Source organism: Staurois parvus, unplaced genomic scaffold (genome assembly GCF_062004578.1).
Source record: "Staurois parvus isolate SC_StPar_1 unplaced genomic scaffold, SC_StPar_1.0 ptg000058l, whole genome shotgun sequence".
In the NCBI taxonomy this organism is placed as follows: Eukaryota; Metazoa; Chordata; class Amphibia; order Anura; family Ranidae; genus Staurois; species Staurois parvus.
In genome coordinates, this window is record NW_028317854.1 from 12,478,230 (window position 1) to 12,495,340 (window position 17,111).

At 40.2% G+C, this 17,111-nt stretch overlaps 1 protein-coding gene across 3 annotated transcripts in view; it reads left to right on the top strand.

Annotated features, from left to right (window-relative positions):
* The window catches only part of SEC24B (SEC24 homolog B, COPII component), a 104,104-nt gene that overhangs the window by 70,434 nt on the left and 16,559 nt on the right, over window positions 1-17,111 (top strand). For all 3 annotated transcript variants that reach the window (XM_089668498.1, XM_089668499.1, XM_089668500.1), the window contains 6 exons: window positions 3,607-3,662; window positions 5,166-5,372; window positions 6,125-6,248; window positions 8,541-8,699; window positions 9,088-9,261; window positions 15,918-16,028. In XM_089668498.1, coding sequence (XP_089524624.1) covers window positions 3,607-3,662; window positions 5,166-5,372; window positions 6,125-6,248; window positions 8,541-8,699; window positions 9,088-9,261; window positions 15,918-16,028 — 831 coding nt within the window. The remainder of the gene's footprint in view (window positions 1-3,606; window positions 3,663-5,165; window positions 5,373-6,124; window positions 6,249-8,540; window positions 8,700-9,087; window positions 9,262-15,917; window positions 16,029-17,111) is intronic.

Below are 17,111 nucleotides of genomic sequence, written 5' to 3' on the forward strand. Positions count from 1 at the left end.
TGTGCAACTTCATGCACAGATGTCAATGCAAGTCTTGTGTGAAACTGAAAAAAAATTAGCAGGAACCTTTTTCAAAGTCGTTCCGAAGAATGAAACGGTTCTATAGCCGCAAAGAGGGTGCGACTTGCCATGCGACTTTGATCTGTCAAGTCGCATGACAAATTGGAGGAACAGGACTGCTCTGTGCAAAACCCTTGCACAGAGCGTGTCTGTATAACATATTTGCCAGTTAAAAAAAAAAAAGCCAGTTGTAGTTATGTGTTTCATGTTTGCGATGCTCTAGTAATTATCACACCTGTGGCTCGCAAGTCACTTTGATTCACCTTTAGTGTTACTTTAAGAATTCCAAAGCGAATAACAGTTTCCCATAAAATGCACCCTGCATACAGATATTGAAATCTGAAATTATGCATTTGCACAAATAACAGTGCTTGTGTGAGCTAATGCTTGACTCCAGTAGACACTAATAAATCGATAAATTTGGCCTAATCTTTTGAATAGTGCCTAATAGTGACAAGTTGAATCTAACATTTTAATAATTTTGCTTTTTTTAAACTAGAATGGCAGTTTATTTACAAAGTAACAGATTTCCTAGGTGCCCTTCCCCGACAGCATGTTAATGTTACTGGCACATTACACACAAGAAAAGATGCTTTGGGTCATGGTAGTGGAGTATATTTTGTTCCTAAATCTGATTTGGACAGCTATAAAATGTTAAGAAAATTTAACCAATTTCCCCATCCACACATTTAATGTGGATGGAGGGAATCATTCTCGCTGAGCTATTATATTCTGCTTGAAAAATTATTTACAGTGCTCAACAGTGCAACTAAACCTTAATGTAAAATAAAGTGTCCATAAAACGTCCAATGATGTTATAAAGTGCTTCCAATCTCTGAAGACGCCCAGTGGGAGGGGCGAAACTCGTTGGACAGAGCTTTCAGTTTCCAGTGAGGTCACATCCAGTTCGTGGAATGCACACGGTTAGCAGCGTTTCCGGACTGCATCCTAACTGCAAAACAGATTTTTATACAAAGCAAGAAATTTTTTTAGATATTGTAAGTGTATTTCTACAACCTATCTTTTAATAAAATTATGACTACACTATGAGGACCCCCCTTCCCCCTCTGACTTTTGATTGAGGTACCCTCTGACTTTTGATTGAGCTTTACTGAAAGCTGAGAGGAGAATGGAGAGTAACGGGTGGGAGAGAAGGAGAAATTCCTCACCAGAAAAACAAAAACACTTTTTGATGCTTTTGCCTACAGCAAGGGGTCCACCTTATCTGGTGAGTGTGGGCCAAACACTCCACTGTTTGATTTGCAGTCAAACGTTTGAACCTAATGAACATTCAACCGCGAACTTCGAACTCTGTGAAAGTCTATGGGACTCAAACTTGTAAATTTAAAAGTGCCCATTTTGAAGGCTTATATGCAAGTTGTTGGCCATAAAAGGGGTATGGGAACTCGGGTACTGCTCTGACAGACATGAATCAGTGAACAAAATGTTCTTTAAAAGTACCATTTTTAAAGGGGCAATCATTTTTCATTGCTTAAAATGAAAAGAAAAAAAAGGACAATTCCTTTAAATATCATGCGTGGGGGTCCCCTTAAACTACCTGCAAAATTGCACTTCTGTACAATGTATAGAACCTGCTGCAGAAGGACTGACATTTAAAAAAAATAAGTAAATAAACCGTGTGGGGTCCCCCTCAATCCATATCAGACCCTTTAGGTCTGGTGGGAAGGTTAGGAGGGACCACACAGTAAAGAAAAAAAAAGTGTGTGTGGGGGGGGTCCCCCTAAATACCTTATCAGGCCCTTTAGGCCTGGTAGGACTTTTACGGGGAGCCCCACCTCCCAAAAATGGGGGAAAGTGCGTGCATTCCTCCTGAAAGCCGTACCAGGCCCTTTAGTGGGAACCCCACCTCCCAAAAAAAGTCCCCCCTTAAAGTGTGGGCCCCCCCCCCCTAAATTCCTACTAGACCCTTGATTTGAGCACAGGTCTGGCCCTGCGGCTTACCAGGCCCCAAGCCCTTGACATTGGGACAGCAATGGGGGGCAAGGGCCTCTTCGGCACAACCCTGGCCTGGTAGTTGTGGGGGGCCTGCGGACAGAGGGGCTCATTAGCATCAGGGTACCATTTTAAGGGGGCACCCTGATGCTAACCCCCACCCTCCTTGTGAATCAGTAAAGGGTACTTATACCCATCCACGAAAGGCTTAAATTTAGAAAAAATAAAGATGCCATACTTTTGAAAATTTCTTTAATTGAGCAAAAAACAAAACAACAGTTTTTGACAAGTCCTTTAATTAAAAAAAATAAAGACACCCGCCGGCCAGATGTAAAAAAAATAAAAACAAAAAAACAAAAGGCGTGGCTAGCGGTGATGTCACTGCTAGCTCCACCCAATTGTTTACATGTGACCAGCAACTGTCAGACCTACCCCATACTCATTCACAAGGGGGGGGCAGCATCAGGGTTCCCCATTATTGAAAGGGGTACATTGATGTTAATGAGCCCCCTACCCACAGACTCCCACAACCACCAGGCCAGGGTTGTGGGGAAGAAGCCCTTGTGGGGAAGAGGCCTGGTAAGCTTTAGGGAGGGTGGGGGCCCTTGATCGCCCCCCCCCCCCTTTCTTGCCCTGTCAGGCCTGTGCTCAGAGTCTGGTAGGAATTTAGGAGGGACCCACCCTTTTCCCCCCATTTTTGGGAGGTGTGGCTCCCCTTAAAAGGGCCTGGTATGGCTTTTAGGGGGAACCTCACCTAAACACACACGCCTGACCTGTGGTCATTTGCATGCTTTAGCCAATCATTGCTCTCACAATGCAATGTAGGTGAACAGCCCGCCAAATGCCTTTACTATTCGTGTGATCAGCGAACACACGAACGGCTCCTGTTCAAGTCGAATTTACGTTTGACTCAGACATCGAGCCCAACACTAGTGGTCACAAGAGGGATCACTGATCAAAGAGCACTTCCTGAGCACCAAGTCACTTTGTATGATTTGTTGAGCACTTTAATGAAGAGAATATAATCGTGGATTAGAAGCACTTTATCACATCATTGGACGTTTTATGGAAAATTTTATTTTACATTTACATTAAGGTTTAGTTGCACTGTTAAACTTTGTCTGTATAATTTTTCATGTATTAGTGTTTTACACTTGAACAGCAGCACCAGTATTATTTTTAACATAATAATTTTTTGATTGTTTGGTTTTATCATTGTTTGTAACCTTAGCGTGAATTTTTGATTTGTGTTGTATTCTGCTGGCAGGAACCTTCCCTCCATGCACAATACAGTGTTCAGGGTTGCTGGCTATAGATCGACATGTGTACAGCCAGTTAGCCCCATACATGGATTGAAATTTGACCAGTCCCTGCTGAACACTGCTGAATTTCAATCTATGGATGGTCAACTTTATTTCTGCTGTAAAACTCAAAATATTTGTAGCATTCTTCTCTTCTATTGATTATTCTAGTGACACCACTACTAGTTTCCTCAACTATTTTAGTTTTTCAGTTTGCACTAATTTTTAATATATAGCATATTATTTTCCCTTCGGGTTAGTAGTTGCTAATAGCGGGTCTTGTTTTTTTCAGATATTTTCTTACCAACCCCTGATGGTTTACTTGTAAATTTACATGAAAGCATTGAGGTAGGAAACTGTGTGTGAGTGTGTTTAGATTCTGTTTAATTTCTAGCCCCGTTTATTCCATTAAAAAAATAAAAAAATACTTGCCTTACTCCCAGACTACTGGTGGGCTTGCCTAGGCGAGCATGACATTGCTTGCCTTTCCTGTGGGATCCCAGATCTAGTGAGAATGCACTTATACACAGTGGAGTAGAGTCTTCTCATGAGACTTGGGATCCTTAGCTGAATGGTGATACTGTGGTCTCTATTAGCATGCCTAACTCTAGGAATAAGATATGGTTTTTTTTTTTCCTGTTATTTTTGTATTATTTGTGGAGGGATTCCAGGCATTAAGTGGACCTTGCATAAATAGGTTCAATTTAACCTTTTACATTACTGCAAACTGTCCAACCATGCTTCTTGGCAACAGCAGGACAGAGGTGAACAAGACCAAGCACTATATGAACATAGTCCCCTGGGGGATTAACCATTTCACTGCTAGGCCCTGCACTCCACTTTTAATCTCAAGTGGTCAGACCATTTTTGTAATTTTTCCATTGCTTTTTTATTTTTCCCTTACAGCTTTCAGAGTTTGTAAAACCCACCAAACCATATATTTTCTGAAAGAATTTGACCAGTAGTATAAAAAAGAAGGTGCTATTAAATTTTAAGGCCCCGCAATATTTGCACAAATGTTTATCAAAACAATATTTTAGCTAAAAATACACTAAAATCATTATTAGCAGATACAAACAGCACATTTTACAATATTCCTGCTGAATTCCTACTGAATATAAAAGCTTAACCTGTATTGAGTTAATAACAAATATTTGTAAAATTTCTCTAAAAATCTGGAGGTTTTAATTTTTCCTTTACAGCTTTCAGAGTTTGTAAAAGCCCTCCAAACCAAATATTTTATGAAAGCACATGACCAGTAGCATAAAACCTTTTTAGACCCCGCAGTAGTTGCGCAAATGTTTATCAAATCACTTATTTCTTGCTATTGTCTGCAAAAATGGCGTTAAATCACCTGGTGAGGAGGTGTCACATCGCTTCCTCACTGCTTGTTAGTGGCCTCTGGAATGTAGTCTCTAGCTTCAGAGGTAAGGGTGATTTAGACCCTTAGCCTTGGTTCACACTAGCCTGCTGGTTGCAGGTGCAGGAATCACAGCTGTTCCCGCACCCGCAATCACCTGCAACGAGACACGAAGGGCTGCCATTTATTCTCATTCTCAGCGCGATCTCGGGTGCCAGAACAGCAGGGAAACCTTGTGGTTTGCTGGAAACGTAAGGGTTAAATAAGTTTCTGTGACTTCTGCAATTAGTTTGATTATTTTTTAAAACATCCTTTGGCTGTTATCATGCAAATGTGCCTCTAATACTTTTTGTTTGCCTTGAGTACAAGAACAGTTTCTGTCGTGATGACAGAATATGTCTAAGTAATTATTGTCAGGAATCTTTTTTTTCATTTTAGAGAGTAGCTTCTAACTTTGGTGTTCATACTAATTTTTTTTTCTTTATCCATAGCTCATCAAAGATCTATTAACAGCTCTGCCCAGCATGTTTTTAAGCACAAGAGAAACACATAGTGCTTTAGGCCCTGCTCTTCAGGGAGCATTTAAATTGATGTCTCCAACGGGTGGACGTATATCGGTGTTTCAGACTCAGTTGCCATCTTTGGGTGCTGGTCTATTACAGTCTAGAGAAGATCCTAACCAAAGGTCCAGCACTAAGGTACAATGTTTATTGCTCATTTCTTGCATTTTCTTTCATGAATATGTTGACATATACAGTATGAGAATTGTTAGTGCTATGCTGCAATGGCTGCCTATAGAATCGCATTACATTAGAGCAAATTATAAAATGCAGCATCTGCTTGAACCAAATGTGAAACCACCTTAACGAATGCCATATTTGTTTTGGAATTTTAAGATGTCTGCAGTACAGAGAATGTGCTGCTTTACTTAAAACACTCAAGGGTGTTGTTATGTGAGTTGTGAAAAAGGCACATTTTGCCTTAAAATTGCTTACAAACCATAACCATTACATATACCCAGTGACTGGCCTCAGGTGATACACAGAGATGAAACAAATCCTCCTACATAAGTTGTACCTGTTTATCTGCATTATTCTCCTCTACAGCCCTTCAAAGTGCAGGATTTATACAGTTTGTCTCAGTTACCAGAAATTAGGGGGCACAGAGCTGAAGTTACACTCTGCAGATCCCAGTGAGGAGAGCTGATTGGAGGGAAGGGAATCTTGTACGTATGTATCAGAGGTATGACAGCAAGCCTGTCAAAGTCAAGAACGCACGGAGAGACAAAGCAGCTGTAGGGATCTTAACGCACATGCCAATGTTTACACATATACATGCACAGAAGCACAGCTCTGGACACAGATAATCGACATCCAGACCATGCATATGGTAAAGCAGTCTTGTTCACATTGTAGCTTTGTTTTAACTTGTTTCTGCATTTTATTTTAAGGGTATACAGCATCTGGGTCCTGCCACTGATTTCTATAAGAAGTTGGCCTTGGATTGCTCAGGACAGCAAACAGCAGTGGACTTGTTCCTTCTAAGTTCTCAATATTCTGACTTGGCATCTTTAGGTCTGTAAAATTCACAAAGCTATTAAAGCTATTTTCCAATTTAAGGCCTGTGTCGACATGCTTTGGACTTGTTCCAGTGAGAAAAAGTAACATGTTTTTAAGTGTAATCTGCTTTCATGTGGCGTCAGTTTGAGATGGTTCAGAATTTTCTGATAGATGCATTTGACCTGTTGACCTCTTAAACCATATCAACCTGCTTCAATTTGATTTTGCATTTTACGTTGACTTGTATGGGGAATTGAAGCCGTTCTGACACAAAGAAAAGTTAGTTGATACTTTAGGTATCTTTAGGTACTATCAGCTAACTTTTCTTTGTGTCAGAATGGCTTCTATTCCCCAAACAAGTCAACGTAAAATGCAAAGTGTTACTAAACCTAAAGTGTTACTAAACCTAGGACCCTGCATTCACTCTATCTGGTCTCCCACAGTATTTAAAACATGGAAATCCAATTATCTTAGTAAATATAAACTGGTAAATACCTTTTCTCATCAGCTGTTAGAGCAGTCTGTTGACTTCTATCAGTGTTCAGCAGAGCACTTGTTAAAGCTTGTAGGAGGAGTTTTCTTTCTGCTCTAGTAAGATGCAAAACCCCTGATCTCTATGTGGACGGTGCTGATTGGCCCTGTGCTGATCACATGCACTTTCCCAAGAAAAGAAAAAAAACCTTTCCAGCAGTAGACACCCAACTGAGCATGTGCAGAGTGTCTCCACACGCTATGTCTTATCAGGAGATAACAGGGAGACACTGGAAGAAGGGGAGGATCAGAGAAGTCAGGATCAAACAGCAATTTTACACAATGCAGAGGATTAACCCCTTAGGTTCCACAGTGAGTAGTATATCAAGCATGCTTTACTGCATATACGGACTGATTTTACTGTTGTGGGTTTAGTAATACTTTAAGGTTCAATTCATGAAGTTTTACACAAAGATAAGGAATTTTATTTATTACCACGTGACTGTAATTTTCAAATCTCATTGGACTCAACTAAAAGTAGCTGTCACTTTTTAAAAGGATTCTTATCTGGTGTTTTAGCTTTATGAATTGAGCCTATAGGTTTGTACACAACATCAAGCATGTTTTTTTTAACACTTCAAGCAAGAGTTGTTCTGCCTTCGACATGTCATCATAGTAAAATGGCACTATTTTATATACAGGCCATTGTGTGCTCTAGTGTAGAGGTGCTAGACATTTTGTATGTGTGATTCAAAGTATCATTGTACAGATTTCTTGAACCCCTAATGCAAATTTTCCATTATTATTGAACCTGACACCAACATTAAAGTTTTTGTATTCTGTTAGGATGATTAAATGTTTAGTATGTCCACACAATTGAGCCTTTGGACCTTCATAAATTAACGGTGTTTTGACTTTAAAGGCTAAGTTCACGTTTGAAAAAAAAAATAATAATTGTCCATGTTTTTGAAGATAGAAAATTGTGCATTTTTTTTTTCAAGAGCATGCAGAGTGCTCAGTGGATCACAAGTGCAATGTCAGGCTTCTGCAGTTTCTTCCGACAGATCTAAGTCTGTACATTCGTACAGGCTGTCAGTTTCAGAGCTGCAGGAAGAGTGAATTGACTATGACTGCCCTCATCAGCACCTTTAGTCCATTGAAAACTATAAGCTGTCTGCCAGGGAGATTCTGTGGCACAGGCAGAAAGTTAAGTAGATACTGCCTTCTTTTACAAGTAGGACTCGGTTGCACAGCAGCAGGGTTGCTTTAATAAAACATTGTACCTAAATGGCAACTCAGCCGCCTTCCTTTGTCCGGAGGCCCCAATATATAAGGTATAGTATGGAACATTATGTAAATCTCTGACTTTTGTGCTTCTATGGACCAAACCCAATAAAAGAAAAGTACCAAAAACTAATGCTAGAGCTTTATTCCCTTAGAAACTTTAAAAACAAAAACATATGCCATGGTACATTAAAATGTGCCAGACACTCTTTTGCCTAACACATCTTACTCTAGCATAGTACATGTTTGTAACATATTGCAGTCTTCCTAAGGTGATAAATCTCCAGTCTGTTTGTTCATACTTCTCCTTTTGATTATTTTCTTTTATTGTGTTTGGTCCGTAGAAATCCAAAAGTCATTGCTTTACTTGGTGATCTATATTGTATCAATTTTATAATAAAAGGAGAGTTGCCAAGTAGGAGAAAAGGAGTCTCCCAGTCCACCTCCAGCTGGCCACAATTAGCCCAGAACTCACAATATCTGAAGTTTGCAATGTTTACCTTTTACTGTTTTTTTATGTGAAATTAATGATTTTTTTTCGTTTGTTTTTAGCCTGCATGTCAAAGTTTTCTGCTGGTTGCATCTATTATTATCCCTCATTCCACCACAAGCACAATACAGCCCAGGCTAATAAACTAAAACAAGATCTTGATCATTATCTCACTAGGAAGATTGGATTTGAAGCAGTTATGAGAATACGTTGTACAAAAGGTATGTAAACTGCTTTGTTTATAAGAACGTAATTTCTTTCTGTGTCACTAAACGTACTAATTGCCTGTTTCTGGACAGTTATTTAAAGTACTAAAGACCAAAACAGCCAGGTAGCTAGCACTTCCAGGAACTCAGAAATGGCATCTTACTATGTGATTACATGTGGCAGCACCCCATGGTTAGGAGATCAGTATGTGTGTGTGTGTGTATATATATATATATATATATATATATATATATATATATATATATATATATATATATATATATATATATATATGAAGTTTATTTGAAAACAAAGTGATCTAAAATGTTTGATCCATCTCCTTTTTTGTTTGGTTTTGATGATGTCACAAATTGACATTTGATAATATTTCTTTATCTGCAGGCCTCTCAATACACACCTTTCATGGGAATTTCTTTGTGCGTTCTACGGATCTGTTGTCTCTCGCTAACATTAATGAAGATGCAGGGTTTGCAGTGCAAATGTCCATAGATGAAAGTCTGACAGATACATCGCTGGCATGCTTTCAAGTTGCTCTTCTTTATACATCTAGCAAAGGTAATTCTTCACAAAGGGGGAACTATGAAAATTCAGCTTGCAGAAATTGCATTGTTACGAGGATGTAAAGATGGGCTGTTTTTAAAGTAGCCTTTTTTTTTTGCTGTGTGTGCTTCAACCCAATCAGTCCTGAAATGTTTTGCATTTTAAAATCTGGAAACACTGTCTACCTGAGGAATGGTCCTAATGTATTCTGGCATGCACTTTGTGCTGTTACCAGGCTGTTTTATTATATTTCTATGTTTGCTAGTAACCTTATTTTCTGAATAACTTAGAATCTGAGTTTCTGATGGGAGTTTTACATTGTAGAGCCCAGTGTAATGATTGTGCATACTAGGCACAGGAATAGCTGTGTGTGTAGCAGCCATTTTTGTCCACATCACAAGTCTCCTGTGACATTTTTTTCAAGAGAAGACATAGCACTGTGACCTGTCTCCCTCAGTCCTTCAGTTTATACAATACACAAACTGTTATATGATGCTAGGACCTTGTTATCAATCTATTTATTGGGCACCCAGACCTCTCCATTACCCAATCCACAGTTTCAGCATGGAAACCCTAATAAAACTGTCACCCTCTAAGTTGAGCAATCCAGAGAACTAACAGATATCCGGTCGTAAATAGCTCAGCTGATGGGAATAGCCAATCCACATTTCTGCTAGAATGGTTAGCAGCCAAGATTCTAAAACTTCAGCATATTTCATAACTCATGAAAGAATGACAGTACAGCCAGAATATACAACCCCTGGCAAAAAGTATGGGATCACCACTCTTGGAAAATGTTTATTCAATTGTTTAATTGTGTAGAAAAAAACAATCACAAACATGCCTCAAAACTATTATCATTTAACATTCCAGTCTTCTGGCTTAAAAAAAAAATTAAAAGAAAAAAAACTGTAGTCAATTGCAACTGTTTTTCCAGATCAAACAGAGGAAAAAAATATGGAATCACTCAGTTCTGGGGAAAATATTATGGACTCACCATGTACTTTGTAGTTCTAAAACAAACATCTGCATCAGATTACATCTGCTAATTAGTCTGCAGTTAAAGAGTGCTTGCACACCTTGGTGAGCTGTTGCACCAAGCTGATTGACATGAGTCATGGATGCAACACAAGATAATGTTGAAACAAAGGAGAGGATTATAAAACTTATTCAAGAAGGTAAATTATCAGCTGTGTCTAAAATCTAGACCAAGTACAAATCAAATGGGAAGGTTGTAAAAGGGAAGCATACTGATAGACCAAGTAAGACATCAAATCCATCAAATTAGAAAACTTAAAGCAATATGCCTTGAAAACCGAAAATGCACAACAAAACAAATGGTCGGAAACTGAAGTCAATGTCTGTGACCAAACTGTAAGACATCACCTTAAAGAAATGGGATTTACACACAGAAAAACCAAACAAAAACCATCATTAACACCTAAACATAAAAAAAAGGCTGCAGTGGGCTAAAGAAAAGAAATCACAGAGTGTGGATGACATGATGAAAGTGATATTCAGTGATGAATCACAAATCTGCATTGGGCAGGGTGATGATGCTGGAACTTTTGTTTGGTGTTGTTCCATTGAAATGTATAAAGACCACTGCCTGAAGAATATATGCAAATTTCCACAATCATTGATGATATGGGGTTGTATGTCAAGTAAAGGTACGGGGGAGATGACATTCATTAAATCTTCAATAAAATCTATGGTGGAAATTAAAGAAAATGGTCCATGAGAAGGGTCCAACCTGCCAAGCTGATCTGGCAACTGCAATAAGAGAAAGTTGGAGCTGGACTGATGACAAATACTGTTTGTCGATAGTTAAATCTATGCCTAAGAGAATTCCAGCTGTTATAAAAGCCAGAGGTGCAACAAAGTACTAGTGGTGTACTATAGTGTGTTGTTTTTTTTTTTTTTTTTTTTTTTTTTTTTCATGATTCCACAATATTTTCCTCAGAATTGAGTGATTCCATATTTTTTCCTCTGCTTGATCTGCAAAAAATAGTTGCAACTGACTACAGTTTTATTTATTTATTTAGTGTTTCTTAAAGCCAGAAGGTCAGAATGTTAAATAGTTTTGAGGCATGTCTATAATTCGTTTTTTTTTCTACACAATTAAACAATTGAATGAACGTCTTCCAAGCATGGTGATTCCATACTTTTTGCCAGTGATTGTAAACATATTTACCTCCCTCAGTTATGGAGTAGCATTTTGGTTCCAAACACCTCTATGCTAGGAGGTACCAGAGTGGATTAGGCCTCCACACTCCACCTATGAGAAATAGATATCCAAGATCTGTCATATATTTTCAAACTAATTTCATTCTGGACGATAATCTGCATGGTAGCAGTCTGTAAATGCTAGGTATTCAGAAATATGAATACTTATAAGAAACTGTATTTGGGACTTGGTCATAAACGTGGTTGCCTCCCAGCCATCACCCCTTAAACCAGATGATTGGTCAAATGGTCTCTGTCAACACTCTTTTGCTACCACAGAAAAAGGGAATGTCAGGATATTTTGACTGGCTCTCGTTTTAACATCAACCAAGGAACATATAACTGGACCGGAGAGAGCCACTGTACCATTTTTGCTTGATCAATTGGACTCTGCTAAAACCAAGGGATTTGCAAATATTCATTTTCAACTCCTTTTTATTTCTCTGTTGTTTTATTGTCTCTGTTAATGTCACACCTTTTTTTCTTTAAATATTTTATTTGCACCATTTTGACCTTTTCATTATTACATCTGATTTTGAAAAGTGTTAAATCTGTCCGTAAGGGTTTTAATGCAAACGAAAAGAATCCATGTCTCTTGAAGAGTGCTACTGTATATGATACATTTCTGAATATACATGTCTGTGGGGACAGTGCATGTTGCAGACGTTTATTTTTCATATTTGTTCTTGCTAAGATTGTGAGTTTCCTCCTTCTCAGTCAGTAGATGGTGCTGGTAGCTTAACCACTACAAGTCCAGACACTGTCACCCCTTTCCAGTCCAGGCCAATTTTTAGCTTTCAGCACTATCACGCTTTAAATGACAATTACTCAGTCATGCAACACTGTACCAATATGATATTTTTATCCTTTTTTTGAGACAGATTGAGCTTTCTTTTGGTGGTATTCGATCACCACTGGGTTTTTTATTTTTTGCAATACAAATGAAATACCGAAAATTTTGAAATAAAAACATTTTTTGCTTAGGTTTTTGTTATAAAATTTTGCAAATTATTTTTCTTCATAAATTTTAGGCTAAAATGTATTCTGCTACATTTTTGGGATAAAATAAATCCAAAACAGTATTTATTATTTAGTCTGTGTAAAAGATTTAGAGCCTACAAACTATGGGATATATATTTGAAAATTGATCAGTTGGGACCCTAAAATGCCGGATGCTGGTATGGCATATGGCAGCGATCAGGACACTGGTATGGGGTATGGCGGTGATCAGGACATTAGCATGAGGTATGGTGGTGATCAGGATGCTGGTATGACAGTAGTCAGAAGGCTGGTATGGGGCTTGGTGGTGATCAGGATGCTGGTATAGGGTATGGCAATGATCAGGACACTGATATGGGGTATGGCGGTGATCAGGATGCTGGTATGATGTATGGCGGTGATCTGGGTGCTGGTATATGGGGTATGGCGCTGATCAGGATGCTGGTATGGCATATGGGGTGATTAGGATGTTGCTATGGGGTGTGGTGGTGAACTGGATGCTGGTATGGAGGTGATCAGGGCGCTGGTACGGGGTATGGCGGTGATCAGGGCGCTGGTACGGGGTATGGCGGTGATCAGGGCGCTGGTACGGGGTATGGCGGTGATCAGGGCGCTGGTACGGGGTATGGCGGTGATCAGGGCGCTGGTACGGGGTATGGCGGTGATCAGGGCGCTGGTACGAAGTATGGCGGTGATCAGGGCGCTGCTACGGGGCATGGCGGTGATCAAGATGCTGGTACGGGGTATTGCAGTGATCAGGGTGCTGGTACGGTGTATGGCGGATATCAGGGCTCTGGTACGGTGTATGGCGGTGATCAGGGTGCTGGTATGGCGTATGGAGGTGATCAGGGCGCTGTTATGGCAGAGATCAGGGTGTTGGTTTGGGGTATGGTGTTTTTGTGTATACGGAGACAGGTGATGGGTTGGCTGCATGTTTTATTATGCTTACACTGGGGCAGCAATCAGGGACACAGGGTGGCTGACAGGCTGCTGTACACTCATACACTGCAGGATCGCTTCTCTTTGCTCTCACACTGAGAGCAGAGAAAAGTGATCTTTACTTTCCCTTTCCATTGTTTATTATGCATGTGCTGTGATTACAGCATGTGATTGCCCGGACACAGCAGTAATGTGATCCGCGCAGAAGCCATCAATGCAGGCTGACGTACAGGTATGTTAGCCCTCATCGGCAAAGCTTTCCGTCTGCCGTCTATGTACAATAGGCGGACGGGAAGAGGTTAAAGAGTTAATTGCTGAATTAACGTAACCCAGTAACAAGCGCTGTCAGTCTGCTGGAACCTACAGTGAGGTCTATAAATATTGGGACATCGACACAATTCTAACATTTTTGGCTCTATACACCACCAGAATGGATTTGAAATGAAACGAACAAGATGTGCTTTAACTGCAGACTGTCAGCTTTAATTTGAGGGTATTTACATCCAAATCAGGTGAACGGTGTAGGAATTACAACAGTTTGCAAATGTGCCTCCCACTTGTTAAGGGACCAAAAGTAATGGGACAATTGGCTTCTCAGCTGTTCCATGACCAGGTGTGTGTTATTCCCTCATTATCCCAATTACAATGAGCAGATAAAAGGTCCAGAGTTCATTTCAAGTGTGCTATTTGCATTTGGAATCTGTTGCTGTCAACTCTCAAGATGAGATCCAAAGAGCTGTCACTATCAGTGAAGCAAGCCATCATTAGGCTGAAAAAACAAAACAAACCCATCAGAGAGATAGCAAAAACATTAGGCGTGGCCAAAACAACTGTTTGGAGCATTCTTAAAAAGAAGGAACGCACCGGTGAGCTCAGCAACACCAAAAGACCCGGAAAACCACGGAAAACAACTGTGGTGGATGACCGAAGAATTCTTTCCCTGGTGAAGAAAACACCCTTCACAGCAGTTGACCAGATCAAGAACACTCTCCAGGAGGTAGGTGTATGTGTGTCAAAGTCAACAATCAAGAGAAGACTTCACCAGAGTGAATACAGAGGGTTCACCACAAGATGGAAACCATTGGTGAGCCTCAAAAACAGGAAGGGCAGATTAGAGTTTGCCAAACGACATCTAAAAAAGCCTTCACAGTTCTGGAACAACATCCTATGGACAGATGAGACCAAGATCAACTTCTACCAGAGTGATGGGAAGAGAAGAGTATGGAGAAGGAAAGGAACTGCTCATGATCCTAAGCATACCACCTCATCAGTGAAGCATGGTGGTGGTAGTGTCATAGCGTGGGCATGTATGGCTGCCAATGGAACTGGTTCTCTTGTATTTATTGATGATGTGACTGCTGACAAAAGCAGCAGGATGAATTCTGAAGTGTTTCGGGCAATATTATCTGCTCATATTCAGCCAAATGCTTCAGAACTCATTGGACACCGATTCACAGTGCAGATGGACAATGACCCAAAGCATACTGCAAAAGCAACCAAAGAGTTTTTTAAGAGAAAGAAGTGGAATGTTATGCAATGGCCAAGTTAATCACCTGACCTGAATCCGATTGAGCATGCATTTCACTTGCTGAAGACAAAACTGAAGGGAAAATGCCCCAAGAACAAGCAGGAACTGAAGACAGTTGCAGTAGAGGCCTGGCAGAGCATCACCAGGGATGAAACCCAGCGTCTGGTGATGTCTATGCGTTCCAGACTTCAGACTGTAATTGACTGCAAAGGATTTGCAACCAAGTATTAAAAAGTGAAAGTTTGATTTATGATTATTATTCTGTCCCATTACTTTTGGTCCCTTAACAAGTGGGAGGCACATATGCAAACTGTTGTAATTCCTACACCGTTCACCTGATTTGGATGTAAATACCCTCAAATTAAAGCTGACAGTCTGCAGTTAAAGCACATCTTGTTTGTATCATTTTAAAACCATTGTGGTGGTGTATAGAGCCAAAAATGTTAGAATTGTGTCGATCTCCCAATATTTATGCACCTGACTGTAGATTGTGGCCCCATGAGCTGGAAAATCTTTTTGTAGGGTGCAGCTGAGAGTGGCATTGTTGCGTAAGTGGTGTGAGATTGACCAGTCCTTTGTCATGAGTTGGGGAAAAGGGCAAGGGTCGGGCACCGCGTTCGTCACACATACAAATTTATCAAGTCACTGAAGTGAGGCATTGCTGAATTAATATTATTATTACTATACAGGATTTATATAGTGCCAACAGTTTATGCAGCACTTTACAATGTAAAGGGGGACAGTACATTTACAATACAGTTCAATACACAAGGAATTGGAGGTTCCTGCTCATGGAGCTTACAAACTAATTAGGTTCAGAATCCTGAGATGCTTACATGGCACAGTGTTGTCTGATTTTTTTTTTTTTCCAGATTTGCTTATCAGATATATGACAGTTCATAGATAGCAAATATATATTTATCTTTTGAATAAATCTATTAATGTTTAATATAAGTGAAACTTATTTTTTGGTAAACAGGTCAGCGAAGGATACGTGTGCATACATTATGCTTGCCAGTGGTAAATTCATTGCCAGATGTGTTTGCTGGAGCAGATGTACAGGCTATTACCAGCCTTTTGGCAAACATGGGTAAGTTTCAATTCATGTTAAATTGTACATGACGTGCCATCTTTGTGGGTTTTTTTTTAAACATCACCACTAGAGGTCTTTAGAGACTTAGTTAGGATGTCAAAAACCGTGTTACATAATTTGGCCTCATGCACACAGGGTGTCTGTTTAGCCCAGCAATGGGCAAACTACGGCCCGCGGGCCGTATACGGCCCGGCGGACCTTTTAATCCGGCCCGCAGAGCTAGGCTCCTCTCACAGTCCGCCCTGAAGATCGGTGTAGCATGAAAATCTGTCTCCTATGAGGATCTGTCCCCCTCGACGTATCTGCGCATGTGCCGGAGATCGCCGATCGGCTGCTAATGCCTGAAACTGGCACATGCGCAGATACGTCGAGGGGGACAGATCCTCATAGGAGACAGATTTTCATGCTACACCGGAACGGCGCGGGAACACGGCGAGAGGAACGCGCGGAGCAAAGGTAAGTGAATTGACACAGGGGGGACTTGGGGACTTAATATGGGGAATGAATTACTATAGGGGGGATGAATTACTATAGGGGGGATGAATTACTATGTGGGGGATGAATTACTATATGGGGGATTAATTACTATGGGGGATGAATTACTATATGGGGGATGAATTACTATGGGGGAAGAATTACTATGGGGGATGAATTACTATATGGGGATGAATTACTATATGGGGGATGAATTACTATGGGGGATGAATTACTATAGGGGGGATGAATTACTATAGGGGGGATGAATTACTATAGGGGGGATGAATTACTATATGGGGGATGAATTACTATATTGGGGATGAATTACTACGGGGGATGAATTACTATATGGGGGATGAATTACTATGGGGGATGAATTACTATATGGGGGATTAATTACTATGCTTACTATGGGGGAATATTACCATACTTACTATGGATGACACATACACATCATTCATCTACTCTTGGTCCGGCCCCCGGGTCCAATATATGAACCCATTGCGGCCCTCAAGTCAAAAAGTTTGCCCACCCCTGGTTTAGCCCCTTCTGGGCGCCTTTTCCCCTGGTAGCAGAAATGCTGTTAAAAGTACGTGGTAAAAG